Consider the following 18,719-nt stretch of genomic DNA (forward strand, 5'->3'; position numbering starts at 1 on the left):
TCCCCCATGGACTTATCCTGTGGAGTTAAGTGGTTCGGTTCTGCTTCTCCTGGCCGGGGGCTAGAAACAGAGGAAGGCAGAATGCCTGTAACATGACAGGTTGTGTCGGAGCCGTTACACACAGGTGCAAAAAACACCAAAAAAACAAATCAATGCTCCATAAAACCCAACACAAATGATATAGTGATGATGTGCAGACACATTCAGGTCGCGGTGTTAGACCATGACTCAGAAAAGAACCGCTCCTGAAAATCAGTAGTCACATGACTGATGTTCTTGTTGTCATGGTTATTCTATTGAGCAGAATCCATTGAAAAAGATCAACCAGGCTTTTGACGCAAATCCACTTCTGTAAGAAAAAATTTTTTTTTAGTTAAAACAGGAAATGATGCACCGGATGTTTCTGAGGATCAGCATTGAGACATCGACATGGATCCGAGCACCAAGTGATAAAGATCTGACCTCATTCTATCTATCGTTCTTCTACCAGTAGATCAGCCTTTCGAAAAGTCCTTCGTCATGTGACTGATTATCGCAGAGGGTGTGAAGACTTACACGAGAAGCAGGGCAAAGATGTTTTCTTCTCAGGATTCTGTCTTCAGCAGGTCTCCAGGTTGATTATTACATCATCATGATCATGTCTAGAGAAGGTCCCAAGCAGGACAGTAGGTGTAATTGTGGTGGAAAGTTCACATCTTTTAAATCATAATACCTCAAACACTGGGGAATTTTAATTGGAGATTTGTTGAAAAAATGTAGAGCAATACAATTTAAAAAAAAATGTATCACAGCAGGATCAAGCAACGGTGTCTGGTATTACATTTATTGGATTATTATTAAATACACTGATGGCAGAAGAAACAAAAATCAGATTAACCTTTAATAAAAAACAAGAGCAATGTCAACAACCAAACCCTCAAACTGAAGAAGAAAAGAAAAAAAACACTTTTAGTGCCGGGTTTCATCCATGGTGTGATTTCCAGCAAAACATGAAGGACAGACTTGAAGACCAGTAATCACTTGTGACGTGTTGCACTTTGATGGTGTGAAGGTTTCAGGATATAGAAGAGAACAATCTTCACTCTGTGTTTTCAGTACAAAAATGTTTAGCTACAATTTTTATAAAATACAATAACAGACAGTGAATCATTATAAATAGTTTATATGTAAATAATGAAATACTTGATGGAGTGTTTTTTTTCAGTGCAGTAACACAAATCTTTGATCAGCTGTTGAATAAAACAGTCCATATGAAGTGAAAATGCTGAGCAGCACCATATTTGAATCACATTTCTATCTGTATCTGGGAGAAATAAACACAAGTTCTTCTGTCTTCCAGAAATGTCCATGTCTCCATGTTTCACAGAAGTGCTGCTTTGATTTGGATCATTAACAGTTTTCTTTTTCTTCACACTTTCCTCTTTTCATCACTCTGCTACAGCTTAGTCTTTGTCTCATCTGTCCATCATCTACTTTTTATCTAACTGTAATCTGCTCCTTTGTTCTTGAAGTGTATCTGTGTGTTTATCTATTGGATAAAACCTCTGAGCTCATGCTGGTGGACTTTTATTCTTTCTCTCAGAACTCTACACACTTTCACTAATGTTTATGATGAATTGTTCTACATGTTGTATTTTCATTGTGTTAATTATGTATATTAGAGTTGATTTGTCATCAGTGTGACTGTAACAGTTACTGAGTACAAAGTAAAAGAGCAAAACATCTCACTTTCAACAGGAGCTTGTGTTTTAGTTAGCGTTAGCTGTTAGCTCACACTGTAGCTCTGTCTGATTGGATGTGGCAGTGTAACTGTGTTCATTCTGACTGTGTTCATTCACACACAGCACACAGTCTACAGAACAAACCAGCTGCCCAACATTAGTGATCATTGTGTGTTGTTTTGTTTCTCAGTGTTTTAGTGTAATTACTATAACACTAATGATAAACTAGACAACAGCATGATGAATGTTCTGTCAGCGATCACAATCTGTTGTGTTACTACACTATGCTCATGATGCTCATATATCTATGTGCTATTGCAGTCTGAACACACAGCACAGTGTAATCTATTTCATCTGCACAATACATCTATTATTCATGCAGCATCAAGACATCACTATCAGAGAAAAGTCTCTTATACTCACGCGTCAACCTCTCCTCCTGTGAAAGTAAATAAAAGAGAGTGAAGATTTGATGAATGATTATAAATGTGAATTGTTCCAAGTGAAAATGGGAAAGTAACTGTTACTCTGGTTAAAACACAGCTGATGTGTGTCTTAATAAAAAAGAGGAAAACTACACAACAATCAGTCATCACACACAGTAAATCTGTAGAATGTAGCATTGTGCTAATATACCGCTAGTTACCCTTAAAGAACACAAATATCTTGTGATTTATTGAAAATATTAGTTTCTGATATTTGCATGTAATTACCAATATACAGTATGTCAGTATGTGTGCATTTCCCCCTGTGTATTTTACATCTAAACTTAAATATTCTGTAATAGATCTGTGTGTTATTGTAGAACAGCAAGGAATAGACAGAAGACCAGATTCCTTTCATTAAAAACACAGACATTTATCAGTGTAAAAACTGAACAGGTAACAGAATGATGTGCTTTGCTGCTGCCTCGTCTATATATTGGGTACGACAGCATATGATGTCGCAGTAGACTTGGGAAGACGCGTGATCTCGTTCTGTTTTTCTCTCTTTCACTCCTGAATCCCTCTCTCCTATTATAGAAGATTTATAAATGAAGGTAAAGACTTCTGTTCTCAGGTCAGTCAGGTTCTTTATACTGTGTGTATTTACATGGATTACTACAGTTAGCTTAAAGATGCTAAATGCTAAACCGAGTCGACTCTTCAATACTTTTACAGAATATGGTGTGATTGTTATTCAGAGTAAATGATGGTAATTATTCTGTCTACAAACACTGAAACCTGTTACAGCTACGATTTATGTTTATTGTGAAGTGACAGTAAATGTGATGTTACTTTTCATTTCAGGAAGAAAACCGAAGGCTGTAGAATTTTCACTAATCTATAAGATGTGAATAAAAGTGTATAAGATAAGAGAGATTGTGATGGAGTGTGTCATTGGTGTGTGTTATATGTTACATGTTTGTTGTGTCTTTTACTCGACATGGTAAACGTCTCTGCTACATTATTGCAGTACAGTGGGGTTACACACAGGTGCATTGTGGGAAAGAAGCTGACTGATGGAAGTGGAATCTCACTTACTGATCAGATTCCTTCACGTAAACATGATTTGAAAATACTTTTTATCTTTCTATTTGATCACTGGATAAAAATGTAATATATGTGATAAGTTTATAAAATATCAGTTTTTAACATTAGTGTGAAGTCGATTTATTTACTTACCGATACTGAAGATGTCGTGTAGAACAACAGAGAGAGAAATGTAATGTTAGATACAATACAAAGAGAAAAACTTATGATTTACACTCAGAGAAGCTGCTCAACAATCTTCACTCTGTGTTTTCACTACAAAGATGTTCAGCTACAATTTTTATAAAATATAATAACAGACAGTGAATCATTATAAATAGTTTATATGTAAATAATGAAATACTTGATGGAGTGTTTTTTTCTCAGTGCAGTAACACAAATCTGTGATCAGCTGTTGAATAAAACACTTCATATGAAGTGGAAATGCTGAGCAGCACCATATTTGAATCACATTTCTATCTGTATCTGGGAAAAATAAAGACAAGTTCTTCTGTCTTCCAGAAATGTCCATGTCTCCATGTTTCACAGAAGTGCTGCTTTGATTTGGATCATGAACAGTTTTCTTTTTACTTCACACTTTCCTCTTTTCATCACTCTGCTACAGCTTAGTTTTTGTCTCATCTGTCTATCATCTACTTTTTATCTAACTGTAATCGGCTCCTTTGTTCTTGAAGTGTATCTGTGTGTTTATCTATTGGATAAAACCTCTGAGCTCATGCTGGTGGACTTTTATTCTTTCTCTCAGAACTCTACACACTTTCACTAATGTTTATGATGAATTGTTCTACATGTTGTATTTTCATTGTGTCAAATACGTATATTGGAGTTGATTTGTCATCAGTGTGACTGTAACAGTTACTGAGTACAAAGTAAAAGAGCAAAACGTCTCATTTTCAACAAGAGCTTGTGTTTTAGTTAGCGTTAGCTGTTAGCTCACACTGTAGCTCTGTCTGATTGGATGTGGCAGTGTAACTGTGTTCATTCTGACTGTGTTCATTCACACACAGCACACAGTCTACAGAACAAACCAGCTGCCCAACATTAGTGATTATTGTGTGTTGTTTTGGTTCTCAGTGTTTAAGTGTCATTACTATAACACTAATGATAAACTAGACAACAGCATGATGAATGTTCTGTCAGTGATCACAGTCTGTTGTGTTACTACACTATGCTCATGATGCTCATATATCTATGTGCTATTGCAGTCTGAACACACAGCACAGTCTAATCTATTTCATCTGCACAATACATCTATTATTCATGCAGCATCAAGACATCACTATCAGAGAAAAGTCTCTTATACTCACGTCTCATCATCATCTCCTCCTGTGAAAGTAAATAAAACAGAGTGAAGATTTGATGAATGATTATAAATGTGAATTGTTCCATGTGAAAATGGGAAAGTAACTGTTACTCTGATTAAAACATAGCTGATGTGTGTCTTAATAAAAAAGAGGAAAACTACACAACAATCAGTCATCACACACAGTAAATCTGTAGAATGTAGCATTGTGCTAATATACCGCTAGTTACCCTTAAAGAACACAAATATCTTGTGATTTATTGAAAATTTTAGTTTATGATATTTGCATGTAATTACCAATATACAGTATGTCAGTATATGTGCATTTCCCCCTGTGTATTTTACATCTAGACTTAAATATTGTGTAATAGATCTGTGTGTTATTGTAGAACAGAAAGGAATAGACAGAAGATCAGATTCCTTTCATTAAAAACACAGACATTTATCAGTGTAAAAACTGAACAGGTAACAGAATGATGTGCTTTGCTGCTGCCTCGTCTATATATTGGGTATGACAGCATATGATGTCGCAGTAGACTTGGGAAGACGCGTGATCTCATTCTGTTTCTCTCTCTTTCACTCCTGAATCCCTCTCTCCTATTATAGAAGATTTATAAATGAAGGTAAAGACTTCTGTTCTCAGGTCAGTCAGGTTCTTTATACTGTGTGTATTTACATGGATTACTACTGTTAGCTTAAAGATGCTAAATGCTAAACCGAGTCGACTCTTCAATACGTTTATAGAATATGGTGTGATTGTTATTCAGAGTAAATGATGGTAATTATTCTGTCCACAAACACTGAAACCTGTTACAGCTACGATTTATGTTTATTGTGAAGTGACAGTAAATGTGATGTTTCTCTTCATTTCAGGAGGAAAACTGAAGGCTGTAGTATTTTCACAAATACATAAGATATTAATAAACGTGTATAAGATGAAAGAGATTGTGATGGAGTGTGTCATTGGTGTGTGTTTTATGTTACATGTTTGTTGTGTCTTTTACTCGACATGGTAAACGTCTCTGCTACATTATTGCAGTGCAGTGGGGTTACACACAGGTGCATTGTGGGAAAGAAGCTGACTGATGGAAGTGGAATCTCACTTACTGATCAGATTCCTTCACGTAAACATGATCTGAAAATACTTTTTATCTTTCTATTTGATCACTGGATTAAAATGTAATATATGTGATAAGTTTATAAAATATCAGTTTTTAACATTAGTGTGAAGTCGATTTATTTACTTACCCGTCCTGAAGATGTCGTGTAGAACAACAGAGAGAAATGTAATGTTAGATACAATACAAAGAGAAAAACTTATGATTTACACTCAGAAAAGCTGCTCAACAATCTTCACTCTGTGTTTTTACTACAAAGATGTTCAGCTACAATTTTTAATATTTAAAAAATAATTTACATTTAAAAAATGAATACTTAGTTTATTAAAGTGATAGATCACATGAAAGTATTAATTTCTCTTTAATGTATATTTCCACAAGCTGCTGCTTTTAGGTTCTTGTGCAGGTGTGTATCAGAGTGAAAACACAGTTTCTGTTTTATGAGACTAAAATGAACTTCACTCCACATTAGCAGCCAGTTTACTGAACCTCATACTGAATACTGAGTGTGTGTTTCATGTACTGAGATGAGAAGCACAGATGATGATGTTGAGTTTATGCAGTGTGGAGTTCAGGAACACTTACTCATCTGTACTGTAATCTCCTCTGTTCTGTCTCCATCAGTGACCTGACACAGATAATTTCCTCTATCTGAACTTTTACAGTCTCTCAGCTGTAAGGAGACGTTTCCTCTCTCCAACTCCTGAGTGAACAGATTCACTCTGCCCTCGTATCCTCTCCCCTCTGTCACCTGTCTGTTCTTATAGACACAAACACAGTCTGTCTCCTTAAACCACCGGATCTCCATGTTAACAGCACTGATTTCAGGAGACAGACGACATGAGAGAGTGACTTCAGAGGAATTATACTTCTCTCTATCACCGGGACCAATGAGTTTAAACTCATCTGTGAAGGAAACACACACACACACACACACACACACACACACACACACACACACACACACACACAGATTAGATAACTCCACAATAAATACATTGGTAAATATATTAATAAATTGACAATTTGATTACATTTATCCCTGGAAATGTAACTTACTGCTTGCTGCAGTGGCCATCTTTTTCTCTTTCTGTAGAAACTAATAAACTCCTAAACACACACAGAAAGAGAGAATCATCCTTCTACACAACTTAACTCACACAAATCCATGATTATAAATCACAATTCCACAGTGTATTTTGGAGGATTGGTGTTACAGGGTATTGAGTTCGGTGAGTAACATGTACTTTAGCATGATGCTAACTCCTCTTACCTTTTCTGTTCCTCATATAAACATCTCAGCTGCTTTAGCTGAAGTGTGCCCACATTTCACTGCTCCTCATATTCACTATTTACCGCATTACAGATTAAACACTGTGTATAAAATGTTTCCTGTACACAAACACATAAATTGCTTCCGTTATAGTGAGTTACAGCAGGAAGTGTAAAGGAGCAGAGTCTCTGTTTCCGAGTGAAAATTACTTTCACTTTCATCTTCATTACAGAGAACTGAGTCACAGAGCCCCGCCCCTTTACCTCTGATAACCACGCCCCTTTACTCAGCCTTACATTATATTCACACATTTATGTCCTGATTAATAATAATAATAATAATAATAATAATAATAATAATAATAATAATAATAATAATAGAGTCTGGAATCACATTTATACATTTAGGAATCATGTTTTGCGTTCACCCTTTAATGTCTTGTATTTTATATTTCTTCTCTCAAACCTCAAACATTAATACACATTTATCTATTATTTATTACTAATTAAATATTGGGTCTTTGTACATTTACTTGTCATTTAATAAATCTGTCCATTTGAATGAGCACAAGTTTTATAGTTAATAAACTTATTGCATTAATTGTACACTGAGTTTCCCTTAATAAAGATGTAAAATGTGTTAATCTTGATTAATAATCTGCTCGCTGGTATGAAGGAGAAAAATGTTGGTCCTCATCACTATGAAAGTTGCCCATCGCTGCTAGAGATGGTGAAGTGTTTATTCATCATTGTGTTCCCTCTGTCTACTAACATATTAAACTCATCCAGTGCAGGTCTACAGTCCCACAATAATGTGTGTAATTTAGTTTATTTCATTAGTGTGTTCTGGTCTTTTCTTCCATTACACAGTTTATTCCTTCATCTACAAGGATCCTTTGAAACATTTTAAGATCATCGTTAAACATCTGGATGAACAATAAAAACGATCACTGACAGTCTCTTCTTCCTGTTTGAGTTTTTATTTATTTTCTATGACAGTGTAGTGATGATAGTAATGAAACAAGAACATTGTAAGTAGAAGGTTTAAGAAATAAAAACAAATCTATTAGATGATGTTCAGGACAGTAGCTCATTGTGCACATTTGGAGTTAATGTTTAGATTTGAGTTTTACATAAAAAATAAAATCACTTTTCACTGAAATCTGATTTTAAACATTATAGCCAGGAAACTCTGAAATCAAACAGGAAACAGCAACATGATTTATGATGAACAGAATCAGAGAAGGAAAGAAAAAACACCAAAAAAATAACAATGCTCCATAAAACCCAACAGATATAGTGATGATAAGCAGACACATTCAGGTCAGGGTGTTAGACCATGACTCCGAGAAGAACCGCTGCTGAAAATCAGTAGCTCCAAATGTTCTTGTTGTCATGGTTATTCTATCGAGCAGAATCCATTGGAAAAGATCAACCAGGCTTTCAACACAAATCCACTCCTATAAGGGATTACATTTTTTTTTTTCTAGTTAAAACAGAAAATGATGCACCGGATGTTACTGAGGATCAGCACTGAGATGTCTGCGTGGATCCGAGCACCAAGTGATAAAGATCTGACCTCATTCTGCATTTCTTCTACCAGTAGATTTTGAAGACAGGTTTTTATTACTGTACATGTGCAGGTGCTGCCCCCTTGTGGAAGATCTAAGTTTAATCAGTATTATTGTGTTACAGTTGTGTATTATAAACCATACAGGGGATATTATTGTCTTCATGATTGTGAGAAGTTGCATTGTCTCAAACCTGAAATCAGAAATCCAATGCAGTAACTTCTCACAGAAGTCTCTCGTTTTGAAATTCACGTGTGAGTTCACAAGAGGATAAGATTTTTATTGCGTGAATATTAAATATTCCTTAATTTTTTTTCAAACAAAATTTAACTTCAACACTGACAAATGAATTAAAATAAAAACATTAATATTTGCTTGTTCAATAAAGCATGTCTGTACATTAAATCCAGTTAATAAACTTTTCTGACATCCAGATAAAATAAAATAAAAAGATGAATAAAAAAGTTTAAATAAATAAATAAATAAAATAATAATAATATTAATAATAATAATAAAGAGCTCGATTCCTCCACACTCCTAATAACAGGCACTACGGGGTTTCCGACTCAACCCCTGACACTCACTGCATGGGATTAATTTCTAATTAATACAATTACAGAGCGCAAAATCTAATACATTTGAAACAATATATTTACATGACAGTTTTAGAGATTTAGTATCAAACTTTAATACCCAGTTTTCCTGTAAAATAGAGCGCACAAGCAACCATCTTATTTATTTTCTAAAACTTTCTTTAACTGTTTCTTCTTCTACACCTGTTGTTCTGCTCTGTAAATATACAAGTGCTGCCCCCTTGTGGACAATCTAAGTTTAGTCAGCATTGCGTGCTTACAGTTGTGAATTTCTCTACATAAATGCAGGCTCTGCCCCCTTGTGGAAGATCTAAGTTTAGTCAGCATTATTGTACTACAGGTTTTTATTACTGTACATGTGCAGGTGCCGCCCCCTTGTGGAAGATCTAAGTTTAATCAGTTTTATTGTGTTACAGTTGTGTATTATAAACCATACAGTGAATATTATAGTGAGAAGTTGCATTGTCTCAAACCGGAGATCAGAAATCCAATGCAGTGACTTCTCACAGAAGACTCTCTTTTCGTAACGCACGCGAGAGTTCACGAGTGGACTCTTTTTTTAATTTTAACTTCGACACTGACAATTTGAAATGAGAAATTATTTAGATTTATTTCTGAACCTTTATTCAGTCCTTCAAATAAATTAAAATAAAAACTTCAATATTTGCTTGTTCACTAAAACACTCTGTACATTAAATCCACTTAATGAACTTTTCTGACATTCAGATAAAATCAAGCAGTTCACAAGGAACCTAAACATGATTTATAATGAACATTGTCAGGGTGGAAAAGAGGGGAGAAAAACAAAAACAGAACACAAATAAATCTCTTCATAAACTATAAAACAGTTCTTTAAAGCTTCAGAGTCCTGACTCACATTTCCACATCACTGTGATTTGGTACACAGCAGTTTAGACTTTTACACTGAGCTCATAATGAACCTTTCAGACTCGATGTGTACGGAAGTGTAATACAGAGCTGCCAATCAGAACCCAACATTTTACATAAAATGTACAGTAAAAACACCATCCTTTAACTCTAAGAGAAAAAGAGCTTTAAGACAATCGTCATGTAAACATGAATTCTGATTTTATTTGTGATAAATAAAAGTCAGAATTACAGCAGTAAAAAAGTGCAAGACAAATAAACTCCTAATGAGCTGATACAAAATTCAATAGTGTTTAATATTTACATCAATTATTGATAAAGATCTTTTTCTTTGTCTTTTAAAAAAATAATCAGCTCTTAATTTACAGTCTGAGATTCTGTAGCTGGATATTGATATCTATATACAGACATATAAACATAATTACATATACAAATACATTATTCATAAACATATTTACATTTTAAAATATAAATCTTTAGTGAGGTCAAAGTGCATGAAACGACACACAACATCATGACAATAAATTACGGAGTAATAAAAAGAGTTTTTCCACGTGGATGCACTCAGGGAGATTTTGTAAAAATGAGTGAATTTGAACACATTTCTCTTGTATATCAGGGAGGAAGTATGAATGAAATGTCTACTTTAAGATGCTGTTTTGATCAGTAATGTAAAATAGTTTATAGAAAAGATGTATTACAAATATACCAGGATTTATATTTTTCAGACTGTTTTCAGACTTGTACTGTACAGACGGCGCAACACATTATATTTATAAATCTAATAAAAAAGTACAAAAGTACCAGAACAAAACACGGACCAAAACAATCTGTAACAAATCATCAAGCCGTCAGCGCTCACATTTACAATCAACACACTTTCTAACACGTCTCTTCTTTTCAAAAGGAAGAAGAAAAGAATAGGGTAAGGTAAAAAGTGCTAGTTGTTATTACACCAATGTTTAGTTTGAAGATGCACCACATATGTACAGAGTATGTAACTATAAATGGATAAAAAGTATAAAATGTCCTTCTTTAATGAATAAAAATGTGTTTGTTGGTAAAAGAAGAATAAAACACCCTGGTGTGTGATGTGATTTCTTCACAGTGTAAAATGTCCTAAATGATCCCCTCACTATATTTCTCATGTTGTAAATGAAAAGCAGCAGCAGTAATGAGTTTACAGTAAAATGTTCATTTTCTCTGCAGCTCACAGGATTTGTGTGTGTTTACTACATACTTGTAGCCAAAGTAGAAATAAAAAGCTGATTATTAACGCTGCTGATTGAACAGTCTTTTCCCCTGCAGGGTTTCCTGAGCAGATCAGATCAGAACAGTTCAGATCAGTTCATGAGCTTCTCTCTTTAGGTTTACGCTTCTCTCTTGCTCTGTGGTCCACCATCACTGACTGGTGAAGCTCATTTCTGACTGGATGAGAATCTGTGGCTTTAACATTCTGATACTCAGTGAAAAAACTCTTTAAATCTCTGAGAGATTCCCCTCGATGTCTCTCCTGCTCCTGCTGCTCTCTCAGGTTCTGCAGTTCTTCTCACAGTTTTCTCATAAACCTCTTCAAGCACATTGTGAGTCTGTGAGAGCTCTAAAAGTTTCTGTTTAAGAAGCTCCAGCTCTCTGTGCTTCTCCTCCATCTGTCTGCTGAACTCTTCCTGCATCTCTGCTTTTGATGCCAAAATGTTTTTCTGGAGTTCAGGCATTATGATCTTCATGAGTTTTCTCTCTACCTCCATCCTCACCTCTCCTTCACACTCCTCCCTGATCACCTCCATCTCCTGTTTGTGTCTCTCCTCCATCTCTTTTCTCTCCCTCTCTCTCTTTACTTTTAGTTTATTCACCTTCTTCCATTTCTCTTCTTCTCTACCTCTCGTTGCAGCTCCATCTCAAGTTCTTTCTTTTTCACTTCATCCATCTCTTCTTTCATCTTTCTCTCCAGTTCAGATGTTCGGTCATTGAGTTGTGTAATGTCTCCTTCATGCTCCTGGATCACTCCCTCTATCTTTCTCAGAGACTCCTGCACCTCCTTATCTATTTTCTCCTTCATTTCCTTCTCCCCCTCCATCCTTTTCTCTTCTATTTCCTTCAGGATTTTAGTTTCCATTGCTCTGATCTGAGATTCTGTCTCCAGGTAGATCTCACTGCTGTAGAATTTCTCTCTGTTTTCTTCCACCATCTTCTCTATCTTCTCCAGCAGTTCTGAAACCTGAGATCCATCTCCACTCTCCTTAAGGTTGAGACACTGAAACCTGTTCCCACATTTCTCTACAAGTCTCTGGACCTCCTGGTCTCCTGATTGGATAAACTCCTCAATGTTCTTCTTCTGAAGTTCATCAGTGACACTAAATATGATCATGGTGGTTCTCCAAAATCTCTCTCCAAAAATCTCCTCTATCTTCTCCAGCATCCTCTTCTGCTCTCCTGTAGGCTGCTTTACAGGTATGAGCAGGAGGAAGGCGTGGGGTCCTGGAGCAGACAGATGAACACAGAGTTCTACATCTTGTCTCAGCTTCTCCAGAGAGAGTCCAGGAGAGAACCAGTCAGGAGTGTCCACCACAGTCACCTTCCTCCCAGCCACCTCCCCCTGTGTGCTCTCACTCTGCTGGGTCGATGTAGATGTAGATGTAGATGTATATGTAGCTGTAGATGTTGAATCCTGGTTCATCTCCTCTCTGCCCAGGATGATGTTTCCAGCTGCACTCTTCCCAGACCCCGTCCCTCCCAGCAGCACCACCCTCAGTTCTGCTACAGGAACCGACACTGGAGAATGTGGAGTAAATTCTCCACCCACTGAAAATAAACAAGAAAAAAAAATAATTTAACACACAATCACTTACTGCATTATGGTGATTACACTGTGCTCTGGAGTACACTGGTGAACTGATGATCTATTAATGATGAAATCTAGATCACCAGCATCCTTTATATAACTCAAATTATAAAAACGTTCCCACACATTAAGTAACGTTTTGAATTTAACAATGTTTGATGAGCTGAAAGAGATGCAGGAAGTATATAAAGGCCATGATTGGTGAGTGTCACTGTGATGGCAGAAGAGGGTAATGCCATCGATCCCCCCAAAAACAACAGCAAACACACAATAGACTAAATTTTTGTCTCAGTATCCCCAGATATATAAATTATTATTGTACCTGATTTATTTGAGATTTATTATACTGATATTTACATTGTAATCTCATTATAAATTACAGCATCTAAATCTGCCTCACTTTATATTCACTTTTAACTGCTAACTATTGCTACATTACACACTAAACATACAACAAGAAACATTAATCACTTACATAATGGACGAACTTCCTCCATACTGCTTCTTCTCCTGATTGGTGTTTCTGAGTCCTGAGTCTCTCCACTCACTAGAAAACACCAGAAGCATTCAGAATGAGAACGACATTCTACAGAAGGTATGAAGATACAAATGAAATTAAAATTCTTTTATACAATATAAATAATCATTTTCACAGTTTACATTAAACTCACAATATCTGAACAGTTGCACCATTAAGTATCATTACAATATATTTTATGTTCTTACATGTGATTTATTAATGTTTATTCACCTTCTAGAAGTTCTGACCTTTTAAAAAGCTTTTAAGTGATTAATTTAACAAGTTACTCACTAAATGGAGGTAAAACATCCATGCTATTTCTTCTCCTGATGGGGGCTGATGATTCTGGATCTGTCTGTTCCTGCAGCTGTTTAGTTTTCTCCTCTAGTAATCTGTCTTTCTCCTGAAGCTGTTTATCTCTTTCCATTAGTTTGTTTTTACTGGTTTCCAGTTCTTTTAAAATGTTCTCAAGTTTTCTCTCATTGTCTTTTATCTGTTTCTGATTCTCTTCTAAAGTCCTTTTTGATTTTTCACATTCTTCTGTTATCTCTCTGAGCAGCGTGTTCTTCTCTTCCAGTGTTTTCTCCTTCATCTGAAGTCTTTGTGTATTTTCTGTCAGAAGTTTGTCTTTCTCCTGAATCTGTTTGTCTCTTTCCATTAGTTGTTTGTCTCTCTCAGTTAGAAGTCTCTCTTTCTCTTCAGTATGTTTGTTTTTCTGCTAACTCAGATTTCTGTTGCCCCTGTACCATCATTGTCTCCTGTAATTGTCTCTTTGTGTCCTGCAGCTCCTGTTCCAGTGTCTCCAGTTTATTGTTACTGGTTTTCAGTTCTTTATCTGTGTTTTTCAGCTGGGTTTCTTTCTTACTCAGCAGTTTGTTCATATCCTCCAGTTGTGTGTTTTTCTCCTCGGTGTCTCGATGGCTTTTTTCTAATTCCTTAATTATTTTGTGCAGTTCAGTTTGTGTCTCTGTGAGCAGCGTCTCATTCTCTTTCAGTGCCTCTTCTTTTATCTGCAGTGTTTTTACACTTTCATCCACAAGTCTGTCTTTCTCTTGAAGCTGTTTATCTGTTTCCAGTAGTTTGTTTTTACTGGTTTCCAGTTCTTTCACCATGTTCTCCAGTTGCCTCTCTGATTTTTCCAATTTTTCTTTCACCTCTCTGAGCAGCGTGTCCTTCTCTTCCAGCATCTTCTCCTTTATCTGAAGTGTTTGTGTATTTGCTGAAAGATCTCTGCTTTTCTCCTGAAGCTGCTTGTCTCTTTTCAATAGCTGTGTCTCTTTCTCTGTGAGAAGTCTCTCTTTCTCTTCAAGTTGTTTGTTTTTTTCTGCTAACTCAGTTTCCTGATGTCTCTTCAGGTCCTTCAGTTCTTGTCCCAGCGTCTCCAGGTTATTTTGACTGGTTTCCAGTTCTTTATCTGTGTTCTTCAGCTGGGTTTCTTTCTCACTCAGCATCTTGTTCATGTTCTCCAGTTGTGTGTTTTTCTCTTTAATCTGTTCAGTGGCATTTTGAAGTTTTTCATTTGTTTCCATTAAAACTGCATCTCTCTCAGAAAGACTTTTCTCATTCATCTCTAATTGTTCTTTTAGAACCTTCAGCTGTTCATTTCGATCATTTAAGTCTTCATCCTTCTCCACAAGTCTTTTCTCCATTTCCTCCACTTGTATTTGTGTCTCCTGTATCTGTGTGTCTTTCAGGTTCAGTTGTTGATCTCTCTCATGTAGAACTCTTTCTTTCTTCTGTAGATCTTTAGTCGTCTTCTCTAATGTTGTATTTGTATCTTTGAGTTGTGCGTCTTTCTCCTCGATGATTTTCTCTCTGTTTTTCACTTCGGTATCTTTATTTTCTATTTGTCCTTTACAGTTGTCTAACTGTTTGTCTTTATATTGCAGTGATTTATACACGCTGTCTAGTTCCATCTTTGTATTTTTTAGCTCTTCTTCAGTTTCTTCCAGTTTTCTGTTTTTTGTTTTAAATTCACTATAAATAGTTTCATCATCTTTTTTATATTCTGAAAAAAAAGGTATTTAATTGTGATTAACGGTGTTGTAGAATAAATACTATTTCTCTGAAAATAGCAATAAGTAAAACACAATAAAGGTAAAGCAAAATAAAATGTATAATATTTTAAGGGTTACTTCCTTCACTAAGAAATATGATAAAAGAATAAAAAATACATTCAAGCACTGCAAAATCACAGCCGTGTGTTTTCTCGAGTAACTTTAGGATTCTACATATTTGATCTGAATTGTATGTTGTTTTTAAACATTATGACACCCAAATATTTTCCTCTGCGTCTGAGTCCCTGTAACACGAGAGCTGAGTGTGAGGGTGTGAGCGCTTCAGACTCTTCATCTGTATCTCTAACAGCTGCTGTTTGATACTATTGAGCAGAATTACCTGAATTTAATTACAGAAATACTTAATATGTTTTATTCTCAATTACTGATTAATTTTTCACAACCAATATTCTGATTATTCATTATCGGACAATCGTTACAAATAACTGTAGATCATTTTTAAAAAATATATTTATAGAGAATATAAAGAATGAAGCAAGTTAACAAGCTCATTATTGTGTACATCAGGATGCAAAAATTAACAGGTGTGTTTACTTTTGTAGCTCCTTCCATACTCACCAGTCTGTAGAGCAGATTTCTCCATTTTCAGTCTCTCATCTTCTGTCCATTCTCTCTCGCTCTGTTGAAATTAATAAAACATTAAATGAATCCTTACTGTATGTAAAAAAAGTGTAATGTAAACATGACTGTCTGTGTGTGTGTGTGTGTGTGTGTGTGTGTGTGTGTGTGTGTGTGTTTATTTTGGGGTCACATTCATTTTGCCACATAGATTTGAAGAAAAAATGTTTTTATGTAAATTCATTATGTTATTGTAGGGTTCCTGATCTTTAACTTAAACTGAATACATGTTCAACCTTTTCTATAAAACTTTAAATAGAATAGAAGATTTCAATGTGGTGAAGGTGTTTTTATTTCTTTATGTAGTTGTTTGTTTGTTTATTGAAAATATTTGCTTTAACCTTTAATTTGTTTGAATTCCCACTGTGTTTAAACTTACAGCAATAATAATAACAATAATAAAGACAAGAATAACAATTAATTTTCATGTTTTATAACAGTTTATACTCACCTGACAAACACAGACATTCTTCCTTAGAGGAGGATCTGAGAATAAAAAAAAAACATACAACAGAAATGAATTATTTAAAAAAAATAATTTTATTTTATTAGTTATAAACATTCTATAAACACTGTAGCTGTTCTCAAGAAGTCTGTGTTTATCCTCTATGGGCTTCTTTCTCTCCTCTTTCTGACAAAAATGTGAGTGTGTGTGTGTGTGTGTGTGTGTGTGTGTGTGTGTGTGTGTGTGTGTGTGTGTGTGTGTGTGTGTGTGTTCTGTCAGTGATCACAGTCTGTTGTGTTACTACACTATGCTCATGATACTCAGTGGTACGTGTTTGTAAACACATAACTACAAATCATAATTCACAGATTAAATACAGTAACTTTTCATGAATCTCTTTCTCACCTGGTTCTTCTATACCCTGTAGGTGTGAATAATAAACAGTAAATGTTTTGCACATGATGACAGAGTGGAATAATTAATTATAAAATGTAAAATAAAAGTGTTAATCTGATCATAACACAGTTTGTGACTTTTCATAAAAAAAGGTAAAATAATGAAGGTTTTAAAATTAACATCACACACAGTAAATCTACACAACATTCTGTTACACTGTGCTGTTAATCATCTGCTCCTACTGGAGATATTTATAAGTTACAGAAACACAACTGTGGAGGGAAAAGTCATGCAGCCAGAAAAACATTAAACATTAACTTTTTAATTCTATATATTTTAATTCCATCATTTCTAAACAAATAGTAAATTATTCTGTTATTAGAATGTGTAATTATATAAACTTTTATGTGGAGATCATTAATGATTTATTAGTAAATTTAGATCTCCACATACTGAGTTAAAGCTCATTATCAGTGCAGGAGAAAATAAACTGTATAAGATGAGAGAGAGTGTGATGGAGTGTGTCAGTGGTGTGTGTTATATGTTACATGTTTGTTGTGTCTTTTACTCGACATGGTAAACGTCTCTGCTACATTATTGCAGTACAGTGGGGTTACACACAGGTGCATTGTGGGAAAGAAGCTGACTGATGGAAGTGGAATCTCACTTACTGATCAGATTCCTTCACGTAAACATGATCTGAAAATACTTTTTATCTCTCTATTTGATTACTGGATTAAAATGTAATATATGTGATAAGTTTATAAAATATCAGTTTTTAACATTAGTGTGAAGTCGATTTATTTACTTACCGGTACTGAAGATGTCGTGTAGAACAACAGAGAGAGAAATGTAATGTTAGATACAATACAAAGAGAAAAACTTATGATTTACACTCAGAAAAGCTGCTCAACAATCTTCACTCTGTGTTTTCACTACAAAGATGTTCAGCTACAATTTTTATAAAATATAATAACAGACAGTGAATCATTATAAATAGTTTATATGTAAATAATGAAATACTTGATGGAGTGTTTTTTCTCAGTGCAGTAACACAAATCTGTGATCAGCTGTTGCATAAAACACTCCATATGAAGTGAAAATGCTGAGCAGCACAATATAAGTGATCATTGTGTGTTGTTTTGGTTTTCAGTGTTTTAGTGTCATTACTATAACACTAATGATAAACTAGACAACAGCATGATGAATGTTCTGTCAGTGATCACAGTCTGTTGTGTTACTACACTATGCTCATGATGCTCATATATCTATGTGCTATTGCAGTCTGAACACACAGCACAGTCTAATCTATTTCATCTGCACAATTATTTTATTATTCATGCAGCATCAATACATCACTATCAGAGAAAATTCTCTTATACTCACCTCTCCTTATCACCTGTGAAAGTAAATAAAACAGAGAGAAGATGTGATGAATGATTATGAATGTGAATTGTTTCATGTGAAAAAGGGAAAGTAACTGTTACTCTGATTAAAACACAGCTGATGTATGTCTTAAAAAAATAGAGGAAAACTACACAACAATCAGTCATCACACACAGTAAATCTGTAGAATGTGGCATTGTGCTAATATACCGCTAGTTACAGTGGAACCTGGTTATGTCGAAGGCCTAGGGGGTTGCCAAAAAGCATGGAGAAAAACCAATGATCGAGATAAACGAAAACCAATATGGCGGCAATATATTAACGTGCTTGAAATTTCTTTATGTACATGATGTGCGTTTATAAATGAGAATGTGCATGCACGTGTTTTTGGAGGTTTTTTTTACACAACAGCATTGCCGCAATTTGTTTGATGAAG

The 18,719-nt window shown here is 35.1% G+C and overlaps 3 protein-coding genes across 6 annotated transcripts; all 3 read right to left on the reverse strand.

Moving 5' to 3' along the window:
• Positions 1-203: 203 nt before the first annotated feature.
• On the reverse strand, positions 204-7,138 carry LOC124379284 (butyrophilin-like protein 2). 2 transcript variants are annotated; one of them, XM_046839540.1, is made up of 8 exons: positions 6,948-7,138; positions 6,734-6,784; positions 6,260-6,580; positions 5,805-5,809; positions 4,561-4,579; positions 3,386-3,390; positions 2,145-2,160; positions 204-1,083 (listed from the first exon to the last, which is right to left on the reverse strand). In XM_046839540.1, exons 2-8 carry the CDS (start codon positions 6,750-6,752, stop codon positions 1,079-1,081), a joined length of 390 nt encoding a protein of 129 aa, XP_046695496.1. In that variant the 5' UTR covers positions 6,753-6,784; positions 6,948-7,138; the 3' UTR covers positions 204-1,078. The 2 variants fall into 2 exon arrangements, with proteins under 2 accessions (XP_046695496.1, XP_046695495.1); XM_046839539.1 differs by lacking the exons at positions 204-1,083; positions 2,145-2,160; positions 3,386-3,390 and having other exon boundaries at positions 3,399-4,579.
• A 2,757-nt stretch (positions 7,139-9,895) lies between these two features.
• Positions 9,896-14,018, reverse strand: LOC124379287 (immune-associated nucleotide-binding protein 13-like). The gene is given in 4 exon segments (XM_046839544.1): positions 9,896-11,848; positions 11,851-12,800; positions 13,316-13,387; positions 13,652-14,018. Coding segments are annotated over 4 exon segments (1,776 nt in total). The 3' UTR covers positions 9,896-11,461.
• A 40-nt stretch (positions 14,019-14,058) lies between these two features.
• LOC124379239 (interaptin-like) lies at positions 14,059-18,549 on the reverse strand. Of its 3 annotated transcripts, XM_046839471.1 has the most exons (5): positions 17,710-18,549; positions 16,907-16,922; positions 16,508-16,542; positions 15,997-16,057; positions 14,059-15,368 (listed from the first exon to the last, which is right to left on the reverse strand). In XM_046839471.1, the coding sequence occupies exons 4-5, from the start codon at positions 16,019-16,021 to the stop codon at positions 14,059-14,061; spliced, it is 1,335 nt and encodes a 444-aa protein (XP_046695427.1). In that variant the 5' UTR covers positions 16,022-16,057; positions 16,508-16,542; positions 16,907-16,922; positions 17,710-18,549. The 3 variants fall into 3 exon arrangements, with proteins under 3 accessions (XP_046695427.1, XP_046695426.1, XP_046695425.1); XM_046839470.1 differs by lacking the exon at positions 17,710-18,549 and having other exon boundaries at positions 16,907-17,633; XM_046839469.1 differs by lacking the exons at positions 16,907-16,922; positions 17,710-18,549 and having other exon boundaries at positions 16,508-16,710.
• Positions 18,550-18,719: the final 170 nt, after the last annotated feature.

The sequence above is a fragment of the Silurus meridionalis genome, chromosome 25, assembly GCF_014805685.1.
Source record: "Silurus meridionalis isolate SWU-2019-XX chromosome 25, ASM1480568v1, whole genome shotgun sequence".
Classification (NCBI taxonomy): domain Eukaryota; kingdom Metazoa; phylum Chordata; class Actinopteri; order Siluriformes; family Siluridae; genus Silurus; species Silurus meridionalis.